This window comes from Suillus discolor (genome assembly GCF_016758755.1).
Source record: "Suillus discolor strain FC423 chromosome Unknown F5147scaffold_6, whole genome shotgun sequence".
Classification (NCBI taxonomy): Eukaryota; Fungi; Basidiomycota; class Agaricomycetes; order Boletales; family Suillaceae; genus Suillus; species Suillus discolor.
In genome coordinates, this window is record NW_024541253.1 from 1,060,823 (window position 1) to 1,075,094 (window position 14,272).

The window sequence follows — 14,272 nt, forward strand, 5'->3', positions numbered from 1 at the left end:
TGTCGAATGAGAAAGGTATCTCGCCCGACGAAGTATCGTAATAGGCGGGATCCTTTATTTGGCCAGCTCCACAACTAAACAGAGGATGAACAAAAATGGATTCTGGCCTAACGTATATGGAGTTAGCTGTAATAGTCTTAGTCTTAGTCTTAGTCTTAGTGACAACCGCGGCGATCACTGGACTCCTCGGCCATGCATACATTACACAGTTAGAACAATTCGAACTCCACGGGCGACTAATCTGCTCTTCTCTAGACTTGCACAGACTCCAAATCCTAAGTTAACCTCTCATCAGCGTCACTAGTTCATGCCTCGCCCCGAAGCGTTCTTTTTACATGGCGTCGCCGTGGGCGTGATGACATATGGCTTCATTGGCCTCAGAACGCTACCCATAGATGGCTGGATCCGAGCACAGAAAGGAGGGCACTTCCAGTTTCTGACTATACAAGGGCGAGTGTTCCCTACCCTGGACTTCTCCGAGAGAAACTGATTCAAGTTTATGGCAAGGCTGGCTGCTGCTTGGGTGACTATGGTCCTAAGCCTTGGCTGTGATTTGCTGCCTTCATTTGCTAGTAAGAGCAACAGTCAATCAGCCCTTTCTACTTGGATTATGACACCTTCTCCAGCCCTTCGCACAGCCAAGCGTGCTTCCCTTATGATAGCTCTCCCTGTAACTCATTCCGCCTCTCTGACGCTGTTCGTTCATTGATGAATCCATCCCAGCTCACATTTGTAATATCCGCAGTGTACTGGCCACTCCTGTTGTTTTTTCCATCATTGATTCTACCGCGCCAGCTTCCGGGTCTATCTGAGCCCTCTTCTTCGTCGACCCTCCCTTCACTGGCACGGATTCCTTTCAACATGGATTTCTCTCTCCATCTCGCTCCCGTCATCACTCTCCTTGTGGACTTTATTTTCTTCGAGAAGAAATATACGAAAAAGCAAGCTCAAATTGGCTCACCACTCGTTGTCCTCGCCTGTGGGACATGGTATTCCTGGTGGGTAGAATATTGCGCTAGTTATAACCATAGATGTGGGTATTTGTATCTTCCTTTGGTTACACGTTACTAAAATAGCTCGATGTCTAGTCCCATACCCTTTCTTGACGGAAAACCCATTCAACATCCGCGTTGGCATCTATGCATTCGTGTCCTTGCTTGCTTGGAGCTGTTTCCGCCTCATGAATGCACTCCATCCTTAGAGAGTTTTACCATCTTAGTAGAGCTAACAACAAACAATCAAGGTTCAGCGCAACTGGTGTGGCCCAGTTTAGTAGATTGTTGATGACATTCGAAATGTGATGATGGTGCACAGATTGTTACAAGTAGTATAAATTATCATTGATAGACCCAATGGGAAGTTAACTTATCTTCCCCATATATTTCGGAAGTATAACATGGCATTGGGTAGTGCAGAGGTATTACAATGCAAGATGTTCGCTCTCACCACGATGCGACAACGGGAATCTCGTTCTTTACCGAATTTGACGATCGAATATTGAGAGGAGTGACTAGTGATGTGGGACATTCAAACGGCGCCAAACACCAGGCCATACTTGTCTATTGTCAGGCCGTCAATTACTTCGTTGCCGTACGAAAAACAAGTTGAGATGGACTGCACCACGCATTTCTGGATGACATATGGGTCAGACATGCGTAACACCTCAAGATGAACGCAGGACGGGCAGTTTTTGAGGTGCAAAATATTATTTGACCAGTACGTGGCAGGACAATAGGCAACGTGACTCTGAGACATATGATGAGAGTCTGGGCTACGGCCCATTTATGATGAAAATGGCAATGTTTTCACGCGCACATGAAAATACAGGTGCCTGGACGTTTGGATCTGACAGAATTGTGACAGAACCCCCGGGTACCACGTCCATTATCTGAAACAAGAAAGAATCAGAAATAACCACGAGCTCTCCTATCGTACTGCAGCATATCTCTGAAAGCTCATTGCTCCTCACCGCCGTCACAGGCTGCTTGGCTTGGCAAGTGCATTGTAACTGCAGCACTCACTGCGGTCACCGCTCGAGACACTATTACTCTTAAGCTCAACGTCAGATGTACAAACTCAACTGTATTGTCTTGGGCGATGATCCTTACCGTATTTTCTCAGCCAACGTTGCGCAGACGCAGACTGTTGGTGACCTCAGAGACGTTATCAAAGACAAGAAGAAGCCAGAATTTGACCATATTGATGCTGACCATCTCGAGCTATGGCGGGTGAGTGATCTAATGCCTACGATTGGATGTTGATAATCTGATATTTAAGAAGGTCGACCTGCCTGTCGACGAGACGATCGAGCACAATCTTAACAATCTTACACTTGACACAAAGGAATCCCTATCACCTGTGGATGAAATGCTCGATATTTTTGAAAATGCTCCTCAGTATAAGCATCTGCATATTGTTATACGGGTCTTACCTGCCAGTGAGTTGTCTTTCAATATTGCCACCCTTTCCTGCTTACTGATAGTTGTCTGACTTAGTGTCTTTTGGACCTATCCACCTCAGACTTAACTGTATTGTCTGGGGCGATGATCCTCGCCATGCATTTGAGATCAAGATTGCACCGACAGAGAGTGTCAGCACCCTCCAAAAGGTTATCAAAGAACAGAAAAAGCATAAATTGGATGGTGTCGATGCTAAGGCTCTCAAGCTATGGAAAGTGAGTGATAGATACCAGTCTAATGATGATGACCTGATCATTTGGAAGGTCAAGATCGATTGGAACGACCTACACTTACTCGACACGATCGGAGACCAAGGCGTGGAGTTGAAACCGTTAACCAAACTGTCCGAAGTATTCACGGATGGACTAGAGCGCGGATGTGTTCACGTCGTCATACAACACATTCCAGCTGTAGGTCGACGACTCGCTTATCTCAAGAAGAGCGCAGGTACTCCGGCAGTTGGCGCAATACCGTCCGCATTCTCTATAAAGCAGGACGAGCAAGAGTACCTTTGCAATCGTCCTCGCAGAGCTGCAGACCCTGTTCCAGTTACTCTTCTCGAACCTATCTTCGCCAAGTTTGTGGATGATTGTCAAAATCATCAACCAACTGTCTGCGATAATGACTTTGTTTGGCAACTTTCGCAAATTACGTCTTCCTTTCATTCCGATGAGCTCACGCGGATGCTTGTATTCCGGCAAGTGCTCTGCGACTTCGTTGGCTCGACAAAATTTACGACAGACGGACATCTTTTGTCCACCAGCGGACAGTTTGTGCAGGTGATATTGGAGGTGAGGAACGAGATCGGAAGCGGCGCTACCGAACCATTCACGGAGGCAATGTTGTACTACCGCAAGTTTATGGAAGACTCGAAGATTGAGATAGTGAAGCTCCGGTCTGTCATTCCATGCATCCATATCATTGTCTTCGGTTAGTTCATTTCATCAGATTCATTGCTAAAGCCCTTTATTGACCGCAACTAGGGGCATGCATTGGCTTTGCAGGCTCTGTTTTCACAGAAAAGGTCCAGTCTGATGTCCTGGTCCCTATCATTCCTCTGTTTTGGCATTCAACAGACCTCAATATGCAAGTGATGGCAGCTCGTACTTTCGGGGCTCTCAAAATCGCCATCGAGAAACTCACAAATCTGTACTCTCATCCAATTCCATCCCTCGAACCCAAAGATCCACCTCTAGGATGTCCTTATCCTCGGAGTTATACCAAGTCAACCGGTCACATTCAAGAATTCTCGTATGATGAGACTCAAGTCCTCAGGGATAAACTTATCTTCTTCGGGGAAACCGTCGGCGATGCGGCTGGGAGCAAGATATGTATCAAGTTCGTCAGGCACTATTCCCCTGAAGCCCACGAATTCTGTGCCAGCAAGGGGCACGCTCCCAAACTTATCGCCTACAATCCTTTACCCGGCGGCTGGAATATGGTGATTATGGATGTCATTGATATTGATAAGGATTACTTCTCGCAACGGCCTGGCTCATATCGACTGCTCAGTGAGATAGCTGTTTTGGACCGCCAGCCGCTGAAGGAGGCCATCACCTCTCTCATCCGGGAGTTACACAATTACAATGGTGGCTACGTCCATGGCGACCTTCGGGATACCAATTTCGTTGTGAGAGACAAAAAACACTTCATGCTGCTCGATTTCGATTGGGCTGGACCGATACAGAAGACCCGTTATCCTATGCTTGTTAATCGGATAGATATTCGGCGTCCTGATGGTGCGCGGGATGGGAAGAAGATTGTGGCGGAGCATGACTTGGATATGCTAAATTATCTATTTCATTCTGAGCAAGATGGTCAGGAGCCGGCTGCAAAGCGCCGTTGTATATATTTCAATGGCCATTTTATTCATTCATAGCATCGTTGTATCACCAAACGTCTAATTTCTTACATACAAGGACACGCCTTCGGTCTTATTTTCGACGACAAATTATATTTACAGTAGCAAGTGAGAAAATATGATATTTGCACAGTCCTGTTCTTCGTTCGTCTCTGCGAATAAACACAGCATATCTCTTCGTGCCCTCACTCTGGACAACGCCGCATATAATTAGCCGTGAGCAAATGTATCCGTCCGCAGGTCAAGTACTGTGTGTGCCAGCGTCAGTCCTTCTGCTTACTGTCCACGAAGAACGGTGTGGATGGAATGAGACGTTGATGCGTGGGATGCAGTGGCTTTCGTGTGTATTGAGAAGTTGGATTTCGACGAATCGACGGTGGAGTGTGGTGACATGCACGAGAGCATTTCTGACCAGTCCTTTTTCTACCGAGATGTTTCGTTGAATGGCGCAAATACAATTTTGTTTCAGATCTAGGTGATGAAGAGGTACTCCAGGGTGAGTCAACATCGCGAGATAATCGCTCGTGTTCTCTGGTTTGTTGAATCGAACGCGCTCTGCTTCCTTGAAGCTGTCCGAACTAAAATAAGAATCTGCGGATTCTTGTCAGTTGTATCATTCATGATTGATGTGAATTAGGGATGCTCACGATTTCAGGCCGACGTGGCAACTCATGATCTGCGCGAGTGTTTGGCAAGAGAAGCTCAGACCTGTGAAAATATGGGGAAAAGGAAACAGGAATGAAAGAGAGAACACATTGACACGAATGTCTCCAAGTTATGGTCTGCAGTAGCAATGAATCCGTCGTATCGCCAAAGTTCTTTCTGTCAATCTGATACCGAGTTCCATTTTAAAGACCAACAACTCCGTGAAACGAAGCGGACGTTCGCCATAGTAGTGAATGAAAGAAGGGCAAATAGGAAACAAACGTGAACAAAAAGATGGTTGTTGAATGTGCCATGCAACAAAGTGCTCGCTGCTTTGTCCCGTGGGATGTGCTCGTCATCGCAGTCCACGAACTCGTTCTTGTTCTCTGTATGAATTGCAAGCATCTGACGTGTCCAGAATATGACCAGGATAAAAAAAATGGACATACAAGCACCCGCCTGAGGCAGGCGCAAGTAGAACCAGAGCTGCCTCCGCCTGAGGCAGAAGTGGTCAACTGTGGGTAGAGAGGAGGGATATGGAAATGCATCTGGTATGAAAAATTTTGCAAACGACATCAATTGCAAGTTGATTTGAGAGGCTTGTCGTACCACCAACACGGATAATCGGACACTCTGATCAATGTGAGGGATTTGCCGAGACAGACTGTATAGTGAAGAGAATAAAGTTAAGGTTGCAAGAGCGAGTACAGAGAAAATGTACGTTTGAGTCTCCCCCCACTAACGTGGGAGTCGGGGAAAGATTATAATGAGCTGGTTTGTATGTTTTGTTGAACTGCTTGAGCATGATGGGAAGAAGAAGATCTATCATTACCTAAGCATCAATTTTTTATCTTATCTGGTCGAGTCACTAGAGCTGCCAAAATGTATGTGAGTCAAACAAGGATCGAGGTGTTTTATCGTTATCCTCTCCAAAATGTGTGGTATACTTGCAGTTCATGGCATAGAAAATCCGCCGGCTGAGCGCACTCGATTTTTGGCCCTCTCAAAACGTCTTCGTCATCGTGGACCTGACTGGTCCGGGTGTTTTGTCGGAAAGGAAGGCATACTTCTTCACGAACGCCTTGCCATTGTTGGTGTTGGTGTGTGACTTATCATTCATTATATTATTGATCCTGACCCGTTGTGGCTTAAGACACCGGTGCCCAACCCCTCGTCAGCGAGGATGGTCAAGTCATACTCGCTGTCAACGGTGAAATCTATAACCATCTAGCACTTCGTGCGACCCTCGGCTCAACTGTCACTTTCAAGACACACTCGGATTGCGAGGTCATCATTCCTCTGGTTTGTTGTGCTATACATCCGTCTGTGCCAATTACTGACGATCTGCAGTACAAAAAACATGACAAGGATCTTTGTAGCATGCTCGACGGCATGTTTTCATTCGTACTTCTGGATGAGTCTGTGACTCCTACTAGAGTAATCGCCTCCCGCGACCCCATTGGGATTACAACATTATACCAAGGATGGAGCTCGAAGCACCCAGGTGCAACGTATTTTTCCTCAGAGTTAAAAGCTCTCGTCGATGAATGCGACACGATTATTTCATTCCCCCCTGGTCATGTCTACGACAGCCGTGACCAGTCAACGACACGTTACTTCCAGCCAACTTGGTGGGATGGAGATGCAGAAACAAACCCTGTGCTCGCGACCACACCCGTAGATTATACCCTTCTCCGGGAAACCCTGGAAGCTGCAGTGCGCAAGCGGCTTATGTCTGAGGTGCCTTATGGTGTTCTCCTTAGTGGTGGACTGGACAGTAGCTTGATTGCTTCCATAGCTGCAAGGGAAACAGAAAAGGTTGCTCGAGCTCAGTACGAAGCTCGGCAGCGCAAGCTTGCTGAGTCCACCAGTGGCCCTCCAACGCCAAGGATGGACGATCTGACACAGCAGGGTAGGCGCACTGAATATCGCTCCTTATTTCCACGCTGAAAATCGCCATAGCTATGCTGGCTTCGTGGCCACAATTGCATTCATTCTCGATCGGACTGGAGAACTCGCCCGACTTGCTTGCTGCCAGGAAAGCAGCACACTTCCTGGGCACCGTGCACCACGAATATGTTTTCACAGTCCAGGAGGGCCTGGACGCCATACCAGATGTTATTTACCACCTTGAGACCTATGATGTTACAACCGTTCGTGCAAGTACGCCAATGTACCTTCTCAGCCGGAAAATCAAGGCGATGGGTGTTAAGATGGTTCTCAGCGGAGAGGGTAGCGATGAAATTCTTGGCGGTAAGATGCCTTGAATTTGTCGCAGCGAGCTCAATTAACGCGCTGTACAGGCTATCTGTATTTCCATGCTGCTCCAGACAGTGACTCTTTCCATCAGGAATGTGTTCGGCGCGTCAAGAATCTTCACACTGCCGATTGCCTGCGCGCCAACAAGTTAGTTTTGAGAATCCCACTTTCCCTCGGATCACTGACGGATCCGCGCATAGGTCGACGATGGCCTGGGGCTTGGAAGCTCGGGTACCTTTCCTCGACAAGGCTTTTTTGGAAGTCGCTATGAACATCGACGCGAAGGAAAAGATGTTTAAAAAAGACTCAAACCAAGCGATCGATGAAGATGGTCGTCCGAAGATGGAGAAGGTCAGCTTTCCCACCCGCTGAGTATTTCTGCACATTCATGCCTCATCGTTTTCATACAGTACATTCTTCGGAAAGCATTTGACTGTAGGCCAGAGGGGACGGTCTGTCGATCCCGATAATCTCCACACTTGCTCTGCTCATCCTCCAACTTTAGCCTTATCTCCCAAAGTCTATCCTATGGCGCCAAAAGGAGCAATTCTCAGACGGTGTTGGATATTCTTGGATAGACGGGTTGGTCTACACGTTTTCCTATCGGTAGCGAGATACGCGGGCTGATGGACTTCGATCACAGCATCAAGGATAACGCAGCCGCCTTTGTTTCTGATAAAGATTTCTCTAAGCGTGCGGAGCGCTGGCCAGTCGATACCCCAGATACAAAAGAAGCTTATTACATTCGAGAAATATTCGACGGTAAGCGATGTAAACCAATTCGAAGCACACGTTCTCATATTCGTCAGGTCTTTTCCCCTCTGAAGCCGCAGCGAAGACTGCAGTACGGTAAGTTTGGGTCAACTCACTTTTTTTAGTTTTTTTTGAGTTCTATTGATCCAGCTGGATACCACGAGGCGACTGGGGTTGTTCCTCGGACCCAAGCGGGCGTAGCGTCAGCATTCACAACGCGGCGTACGAAAAAGACTAAATCGATCAAAAAATAGCGTCGTACAATAGATAGCGAAGAAGCACGAAAGTGTGCGGGATTAAAACTGTATATAGGGTGGTGACTGCATCGTAGTAGCTCTAGACCCTGAGAGCATAGGGGAGCACATCTCAAGTACTTTAGATGAGATCAGGAATGATTGGATGATTGTCAATTGTTCGATGTTTGTGTTCCAAATAGAGAGTGTGATAAAGATTGAAGGAGCCTGAGGAAGAACGAGAGTGATATGGTATCATCAAATAATTGGGTACCGACTCTGACATAGCAGGGGGAAGAGATAAGAGACGTGAGAGCGAGGTGAACAATGAATGAGTGTGTGTCGGCTGTGCGATGAGGGTAAGGAGGTAATAAAGTAAGAGAGTGCAATATGCAATGATTGTAGTGAAGATGGACCGACGAGAAAAGCTAGCGGAAATCTAGGCCTGATCGATGAGAGCAAGAGGTCAGACTATGTGACCAATGATGGATCCTGGGCCACTATTTGACGGTACAAGCCCACCCCCGAGTCTTCAGATCCAACAGGCGAGACTTGCGGTTTGGTAGTAGTGGAGGTTGCGCGGGCGGCTCCACTCGTTTGCGAGGTCTGGCGTGACCGCTTCATGCCGGGGGCATGCGGATTACCGCGAGTGCTCATGTCCCAAGCAGGTCGCGTGACGGTAGCCTTCATAGAATGACTGTCTTCTGAAGCATTCACACGTGTGCGCGTGCTGGGTGTTGTTTGCGTTCGCCTGCTCATGGGGCGCGTAGAATGAGAGGGATGGTCGACTGAAGCTAGACGAGTCCCAAACTTAGCGTTCGCAGAGGACTCCCTGCTATATGAGGACGTGCCGCCTGGAGATACACGACGTGTTGAACCAACGACGCCGTGTTGCTTGGGCTTGAGGACTGGTTTCTGGAGGGTGATCCTGTCTGCACCCCAGTATGAGAAACTCATTTTACTCTTCTTGTCTGAGTCATCCGACTCTCCCTCGCCATCTTCCTCGTCGTCAGGGAGAGGGACGATCTTAGGCTGCGCAGCAGACCGTGCTTCTGCTTTGGAGCGTACAACGCTACAAATCGCTCAGCAGATATCAGTGATACGAGCATAAGATACATACTCTTCCATAGAGACGACCCCTTCCCTGGGCTGGACGACATCTCCAATCGCCCAAGTCTCGATCTATGCCAGAGTGAGAACAAGTCAAACAGTGTCACCGGTGCTTTACCTTGAGAAATTTGTATAGATTCCTCGGCTTCGTATGCGAATTTCTCCGCCCTGTTGTGGCATACTTTGACTTCCCCTGCATCTCTGGCAACGAAGTCGCCCTCGAGTTCGACCCTGAAACCAATGGTAATGATGTCGTCCCCGTGCGCTGGCACCGTAGGACAACATCATTAAATACCACAAGCCACAGGTCCTTCTTGCCTCCCATGCCTGAGCCCGTGCCCAGCACATCACTCAGCCGGCGGAATGACGTCTTGCCCTTTACGCCCTTGGCGTTAACGACTGGTGGCGGGCTCGACCCTGGGCCTTTTGACGGACCTGAGTCATGTAGAGATCCAAAAATCTGCCGTTCCTCCAGCAGCAACCTTGACGGCTTCGGGATCGCAAGCTGCTTCACCTTGTCAAGTCCCTCGATGCGGGCAAACACATCACGCGTCTTGTCCCGGTCCTCTTTCTGTATCTTCTCGTCCTCGATGCTGCGCACAATCGTCTCGACTTCTGCGACCATCTGCAGAGTACTCTCATACTCAAACGTGCTCGGATCTGTGTGGAAGAGTAGGTTTTGGAAGAGTAGAGGGTATTTGAGGAGGCGCTGGAAGGGCTTCGAGAGGGTGATAGCAAGCCCGGTTTCACCTTTATCGGCCGCCAGCTCTTCCAGCCGCTGTAGAGACTTGCAAACCTTGAGCCATTCAGCAGCATCTTGGTTCTTGGGCTTCTTGGCAGCGCTTGCGGTGCTCAAAGCGTTATCCACCTGCTCGAGCGCACGCTCAAGATGTAAGACATATGTTGCGTAGCCTTGGAAGATATGAGACTAAAGTAGCATGAGTATATTGTGTCAAATAAGAACTCTGATACTCACACTTGAGACAAATACATCTGCGAGGGACCGGACAAGAGGGTATTGCTCCTCGTACCGCTTCAACAGGCCTTCGCTGAGCTTAACATGTCCATCAAGCACACCGCTTTCAATAACTTCGAGGCATATGCGTAGATCCTCAGGCAGTAAGTGCGGAGGGACTGCAGTCTGGAGAGGACTACTAGCCTGCGAGGTCGAGCGCTTAAACTTGCGCAATACCCGAGTGCCTTGTGGAGGAGTGGTCTTAACACTGTCTTTACGCTCCCGCTCCTTATCCTTGTCTCCCAGTGATTGAGAGGAAGTGGTAGCGAGCTTACGCTGGGGTGCAGGAAGGGATGCGTGCGAACGTGAAGGGAAGGGGACGATATCATGTATTTTGGTTGCTCTGCCACCACTGCCTCCCCCATGATATGGAGAGCGAGAATGGCTTGGATTGGCGCGATTGGTTTGTAGCCCCTCGCCTAACCTATCCTCAGCATCCTCATCACTTTCATCATCAATTTGAGGTGTCGTGGTAGCGAGGCTGCGACCATCTACAGGCTTTGGAGCTGCATCTGCAGGCTTGGAGGCTCCATCAGCATGGAAGCCAAGAGGGCTCATGAAGCGTGCAGCAATGGGCAGGACATCGATCGATTCCTGCGGTGACTCAACCCTACCATAGTCATCGTACTCGTTGAATGGTGTCGGTGTAGGGCTGACAGGAGGAGGCGTGGCATAAGGGTGGAGAAGGGGCTCGATAAAGGATTCTTTCATTTTTGTTAGGTCATTTACGTATCTGTAGCGAATACAACGATCGCATCAGGATCAATGGATCAGTGTGTGGGGAGGGGCAGCGCACCGCTCTTCAGAAGCCACGATTTCCCAGAGAACTTCTTGACGAGTGCGCTCACGGGGACCAAGGTTGCTGACGAGGTCTTCTTCTGCAGCCTCACTCCATGAGGTGACTGCGAGAATGCGGCTGCTGGTATTGGACATTTGAGAATAGGGCGTGTTGGAGCGCATTGAACCTGGGTAAGGGGAGACTGCTGTGCGTGTACTCGTGGCTTTTGCAGTATTGGTTGATGAAGCAGGGGCTACAGTGGTAGACGTGGATGGAGAAGAAATGGCGGTAGTGGTAGTAGACTTTGCAGCGAGGTCAGTGCGTGATGTTGAGGCGGCTGTGGAGATGGAGCCACGCGTGTCTTTACCATGTGTTGCCTGAAAACGCGACACGGTGGTTTTGAGCGGGGCGCCCGAGGGCGTCTGAACAATTTGAGAGGGGCTGAGCACCGATGTATCCGGAAGTTGGGTATTAAGAGGCGAGGGTGTCGGAGGGGGTGAAAGGAAGGCCACCTTTTTCTGTACGTCGTTTGATGTGGTACTACCATTTGCCTTGCGACGATTTGCAGGGTCCGGGTCGTGTGTAGGCGGGGAAATGGTAAGGCCGACGCCACTGTCGTCGTCAAGGGGCTCCTCGATTGGAGGTAAAGGGCGAGCACAGATGTCGGGAAGTGGTTTATGCGATGAAATTGAAGTAGGAGTTCCTGCACTGGTATTGACTGTACCTGCACTAGTGGAGCGTTGGATTTGAATCAAGCTGGGAGAAGTGACATGTCTACTACTGGTGTCGGTTGCTGGTCTACTGACAGGCTCGATAGAGAGCCTCTCATTGGTAGGAGGCCAGTTTGGGAGTGGTGGAAGCTGGACTAGCTCACGCTTTTCTCGGCTGGGGGGTGAGTGGGAGTTGGTAGAGGAGTTGTCACTGCGGTCCTTGGTCAAAATAGAGACATTGTCACGATCCTTTTCTTTCTCTTTTTCCTTGTCCTTGTCCCTGTCCCTGTCCCTGTCCTTTGATGACAGGCCTCTGTTGAACCTGTTCAGAAATGCTTTCATGGCCGTGTGGCCAGAATGAAAGAAAGGTGACTAGAGCAGAACAAGTTGTGGAGCAGTGAAAGTGAAAGGTGATTACAAGCAGTGACCAGACAGTAAGACTGACGCTGTTAATGCTGTACTAAGATGTCGTCGGTAGCTAGGATCACGACCGTTACAGTAGTCCCTCATGTCAGACTCATGGTACTTAATAATATCCTTTCATGGCCAACCCTTTACATACATGCGAAAATTCAAACTCACGCGGACACACTTAGCCTCGTGTTCATCGTCAAGTCTCTCGGAGCTTGCTCCTGTCTTTTTCGGATGGCAAATCGCTTCTAACAATCAATGGTCTCCTCGTTATGACGTGGTAGAACTCGCTGTAACTATCATCAAGGTATATATATCTCCTTTCACCCGGAATCATTCATATCGTTCGCCCTCGGAACACCGTAACTTCTCGTAGTCGGCAGTTTTGCTGATGGCCCGTGTCCCGCCTCACTGTAGATGACAGCAAGAATACTGAATTCATCATACTTTCAAATTCCTAGATACGGTCGTGAGCGACCTATGCCGAAACTCACTATTGGAATCAACTCGGAATAGGTCGTGACGCCGCCTCCGAATCAGCAACTCACCTGATTGTGCTTGCATCCAACTTGCACCTCCAAATTCTTCGGAAGTTCGATTTCCCCTACGCACGTCCGAGTGACAAAACTTCCAAGCAATGACGTGAGGTGTACATCCTGCAAGAGTTCGGGGCATTCTTTCCTGTCAAGCAAATGACGAAATGCATCCTCGATAACGCACCAAGTAGATGGCCCCATACCATACTCATATGATACCCGTTCGTGTCTGATCAAGATGTTTTCTTTGTACTCACATGTTCCACAGCTCCAGGTGGTCGAACTCGGGATATGCTTTTTTCATTTCATTCCACAATGGTTTCCTGGATATCATCCACTGGCATCACCGTAACTTGACACTGAATTTCGATGTTACTATTTAATATCATCGTATGCAATCGGAATCATTGGCGTGAGTGCTACACTGTGCAGATATAATATCCCATAAGATGTCAACTGCAGAAAGGAGCGGTACCCATACACGTTCGCCCTCGAGACTACTGTGATGTGCATGGTGCCATAGTAGCCCTACTGCATACCTCGGGACTGCAGTTCTTGACATGCCAAACTTTCACTTGCTAGCTAGCGAGTTCACAAGGAACACGTAAACATCAATTTGTTTCATGTACTATTTACAGGACCAAATGATACTAGAACGATGGGAGAAGTTCAAGTACTTTTCATGGGTTGCTACTCAAGCCAACCTCCCTTATGCCATTGAGTATATATTGTGCCTGATTTCAATCTGCAAACAAGTCACTTTGCCGGAGTGGTTAACGGGATCGCCTGCTATACAGCGAAGCGGTTGGGCTTTGCCCGCGAGTGTTCGAATCGCTCAGGTGACGCATTTTTTCGACCAATTTGGGATAAACTTTTTGTAGGGATTTAGCCACTTTTCACTTGCGGCGAAGAATTTCAGCAATGTTCTCCATCACCTCCTGAGGGAGCCAGTCAAACGCAACGGCTTGAGTGGACAATATGTCGGTCGCAGTGGCAGTGAGCGTAGATTCTTTAAAAAACACTGTAGTTGTTGAGTTGCTGTGTAGTACCGGTATGTCCTGCGTCGGCCAGTCTTTTCCAAACAGATTTCATTCCTCTTTCGGTATGGTTTATTGCAATTCTAGTATGAACTGAACTTCTCTCAGTTCTCCCGACACAAACGCAAGCTATTCATAAGAAAAATCAACACTTTAACACAGATTATCGGCAATTAGTACCATACTTGTTTTCCTTATCTCGTACACTACTCCATAGGACACGTAGAGTACCGCGTCTTAACAGTTTCTGTTGTTTGTTGTGGTATCACAAAAATTATTCTAACTGATAGGCGACCAAATTGGTTACGATACTCCGAAAACGCATCACAAACATGTGCCCCATGGCTGAGTTGGTTACAGCGTCCGACTGTTACGAATCGTTTCATCGGAAGGTCGTGAGTTCGAGCCTCACTGGGGCAGTTATCTTTTGCATTTTTGCCGTACGTGGAACAGTGAACGTTTGAA

General features: G+C 48.4%; 5 protein-coding genes and 2 non-coding genes across 7 annotated transcripts; 5 read left to right on the forward strand and 2 right to left on the reverse strand.

Moving 5' to 3' along the window:
* The first annotated feature begins 148 nt into the window (after positions 1-148).
* Positions 149-1,351, forward strand: F5147DRAFT_674177 (FAR-17a/AIG1-like protein). Its single transcript, XM_041435820.1, has 5 exons — positions 149-450; positions 508-572; positions 627-670; positions 724-1,033; positions 1,089-1,351. The coding sequence occupies exons 1-5, from the start codon at positions 308-310 to the stop codon at positions 1,199-1,201; spliced, it is 675 nt and encodes a 224-aa protein (XP_041297836.1). The 5' UTR covers positions 149-307; the 3' UTR covers positions 1,202-1,351.
* A 723-nt stretch (positions 1,352-2,074) lies between these two features.
* Positions 2,075-4,460, forward strand: F5147DRAFT_605609 (uncharacterized protein). Its single transcript, XM_041432327.1, has 5 exons — positions 2,075-2,228; positions 2,281-2,437; positions 2,496-2,674; positions 2,723-3,389; positions 3,443-4,460. The coding sequence occupies exons 2-5, from the start codon at positions 2,368-2,370 to the stop codon at positions 4,336-4,338; spliced, it is 1,812 nt and encodes a 603-aa protein (XP_041297837.1). The 5' UTR covers positions 2,075-2,228; positions 2,281-2,367; the 3' UTR covers positions 4,339-4,460.
* F5147DRAFT_674185 (uncharacterized protein) lies at positions 4,448-5,006 on the reverse strand. The gene has a single exon (XM_041435821.1). It carries the CDS (start codon positions 4,826-4,828, stop codon positions 4,562-4,564), a length of 267 nt encoding a protein of 88 aa, XP_041297838.1. The 5' UTR covers positions 4,829-5,006; the 3' UTR covers positions 4,448-4,561.
* Positions 5,007-5,899: 893 nt separating this feature from the next.
* F5147DRAFT_568271 (asparagine synthase-domain-containing protein) lies at positions 5,900-8,215 on the forward strand (the record flags this gene model as incomplete). Its single annotated transcript, XM_041430896.1, has 11 exons — positions 5,900-6,065; positions 6,119-6,267; positions 6,316-6,877; positions 6,928-7,218; positions 7,269-7,371; positions 7,425-7,575; positions 7,635-7,676; positions 7,730-7,806; positions 7,868-7,986; positions 8,034-8,073; positions 8,128-8,215. The coding sequence occupies 11 exons, from the start codon at positions 5,900-5,902 to the stop codon at positions 8,213-8,215; spliced, it is 1,788 nt and encodes a 595-aa protein (XP_041297839.1).
* Positions 8,216-8,681: 466 nt separating this feature from the next.
* F5147DRAFT_743303 (Dbl domain-containing protein) lies at positions 8,682-12,165 on the reverse strand (the record flags this gene model as incomplete). Its single annotated transcript, XM_041439593.1, has 5 exons — positions 8,682-9,282; positions 9,331-9,392; positions 9,439-10,248; positions 10,297-11,068; positions 11,132-12,165. The coding sequence occupies 5 exons, from the start codon at positions 12,163-12,165 to the stop codon at positions 8,682-8,684; spliced, it is 3,279 nt and encodes a 1,092-aa protein (XP_041297840.1).
* A 1,360-nt stretch (positions 12,166-13,525) lies between these two features.
* On the forward strand, positions 13,526-13,615 carry F5147DRAFT_t27. Its single transcript has one exon. It is a non-coding gene; the product is annotated as a tRNA-Ser (tRNA).
* A 527-nt stretch (positions 13,616-14,142) lies between these two features.
* F5147DRAFT_t28 lies at positions 14,143-14,227 on the forward strand. The gene has a single exon. It is a non-coding gene; the product is annotated as a tRNA-Asn (tRNA).
* Positions 14,228-14,272: the final 45 nt, after the last annotated feature.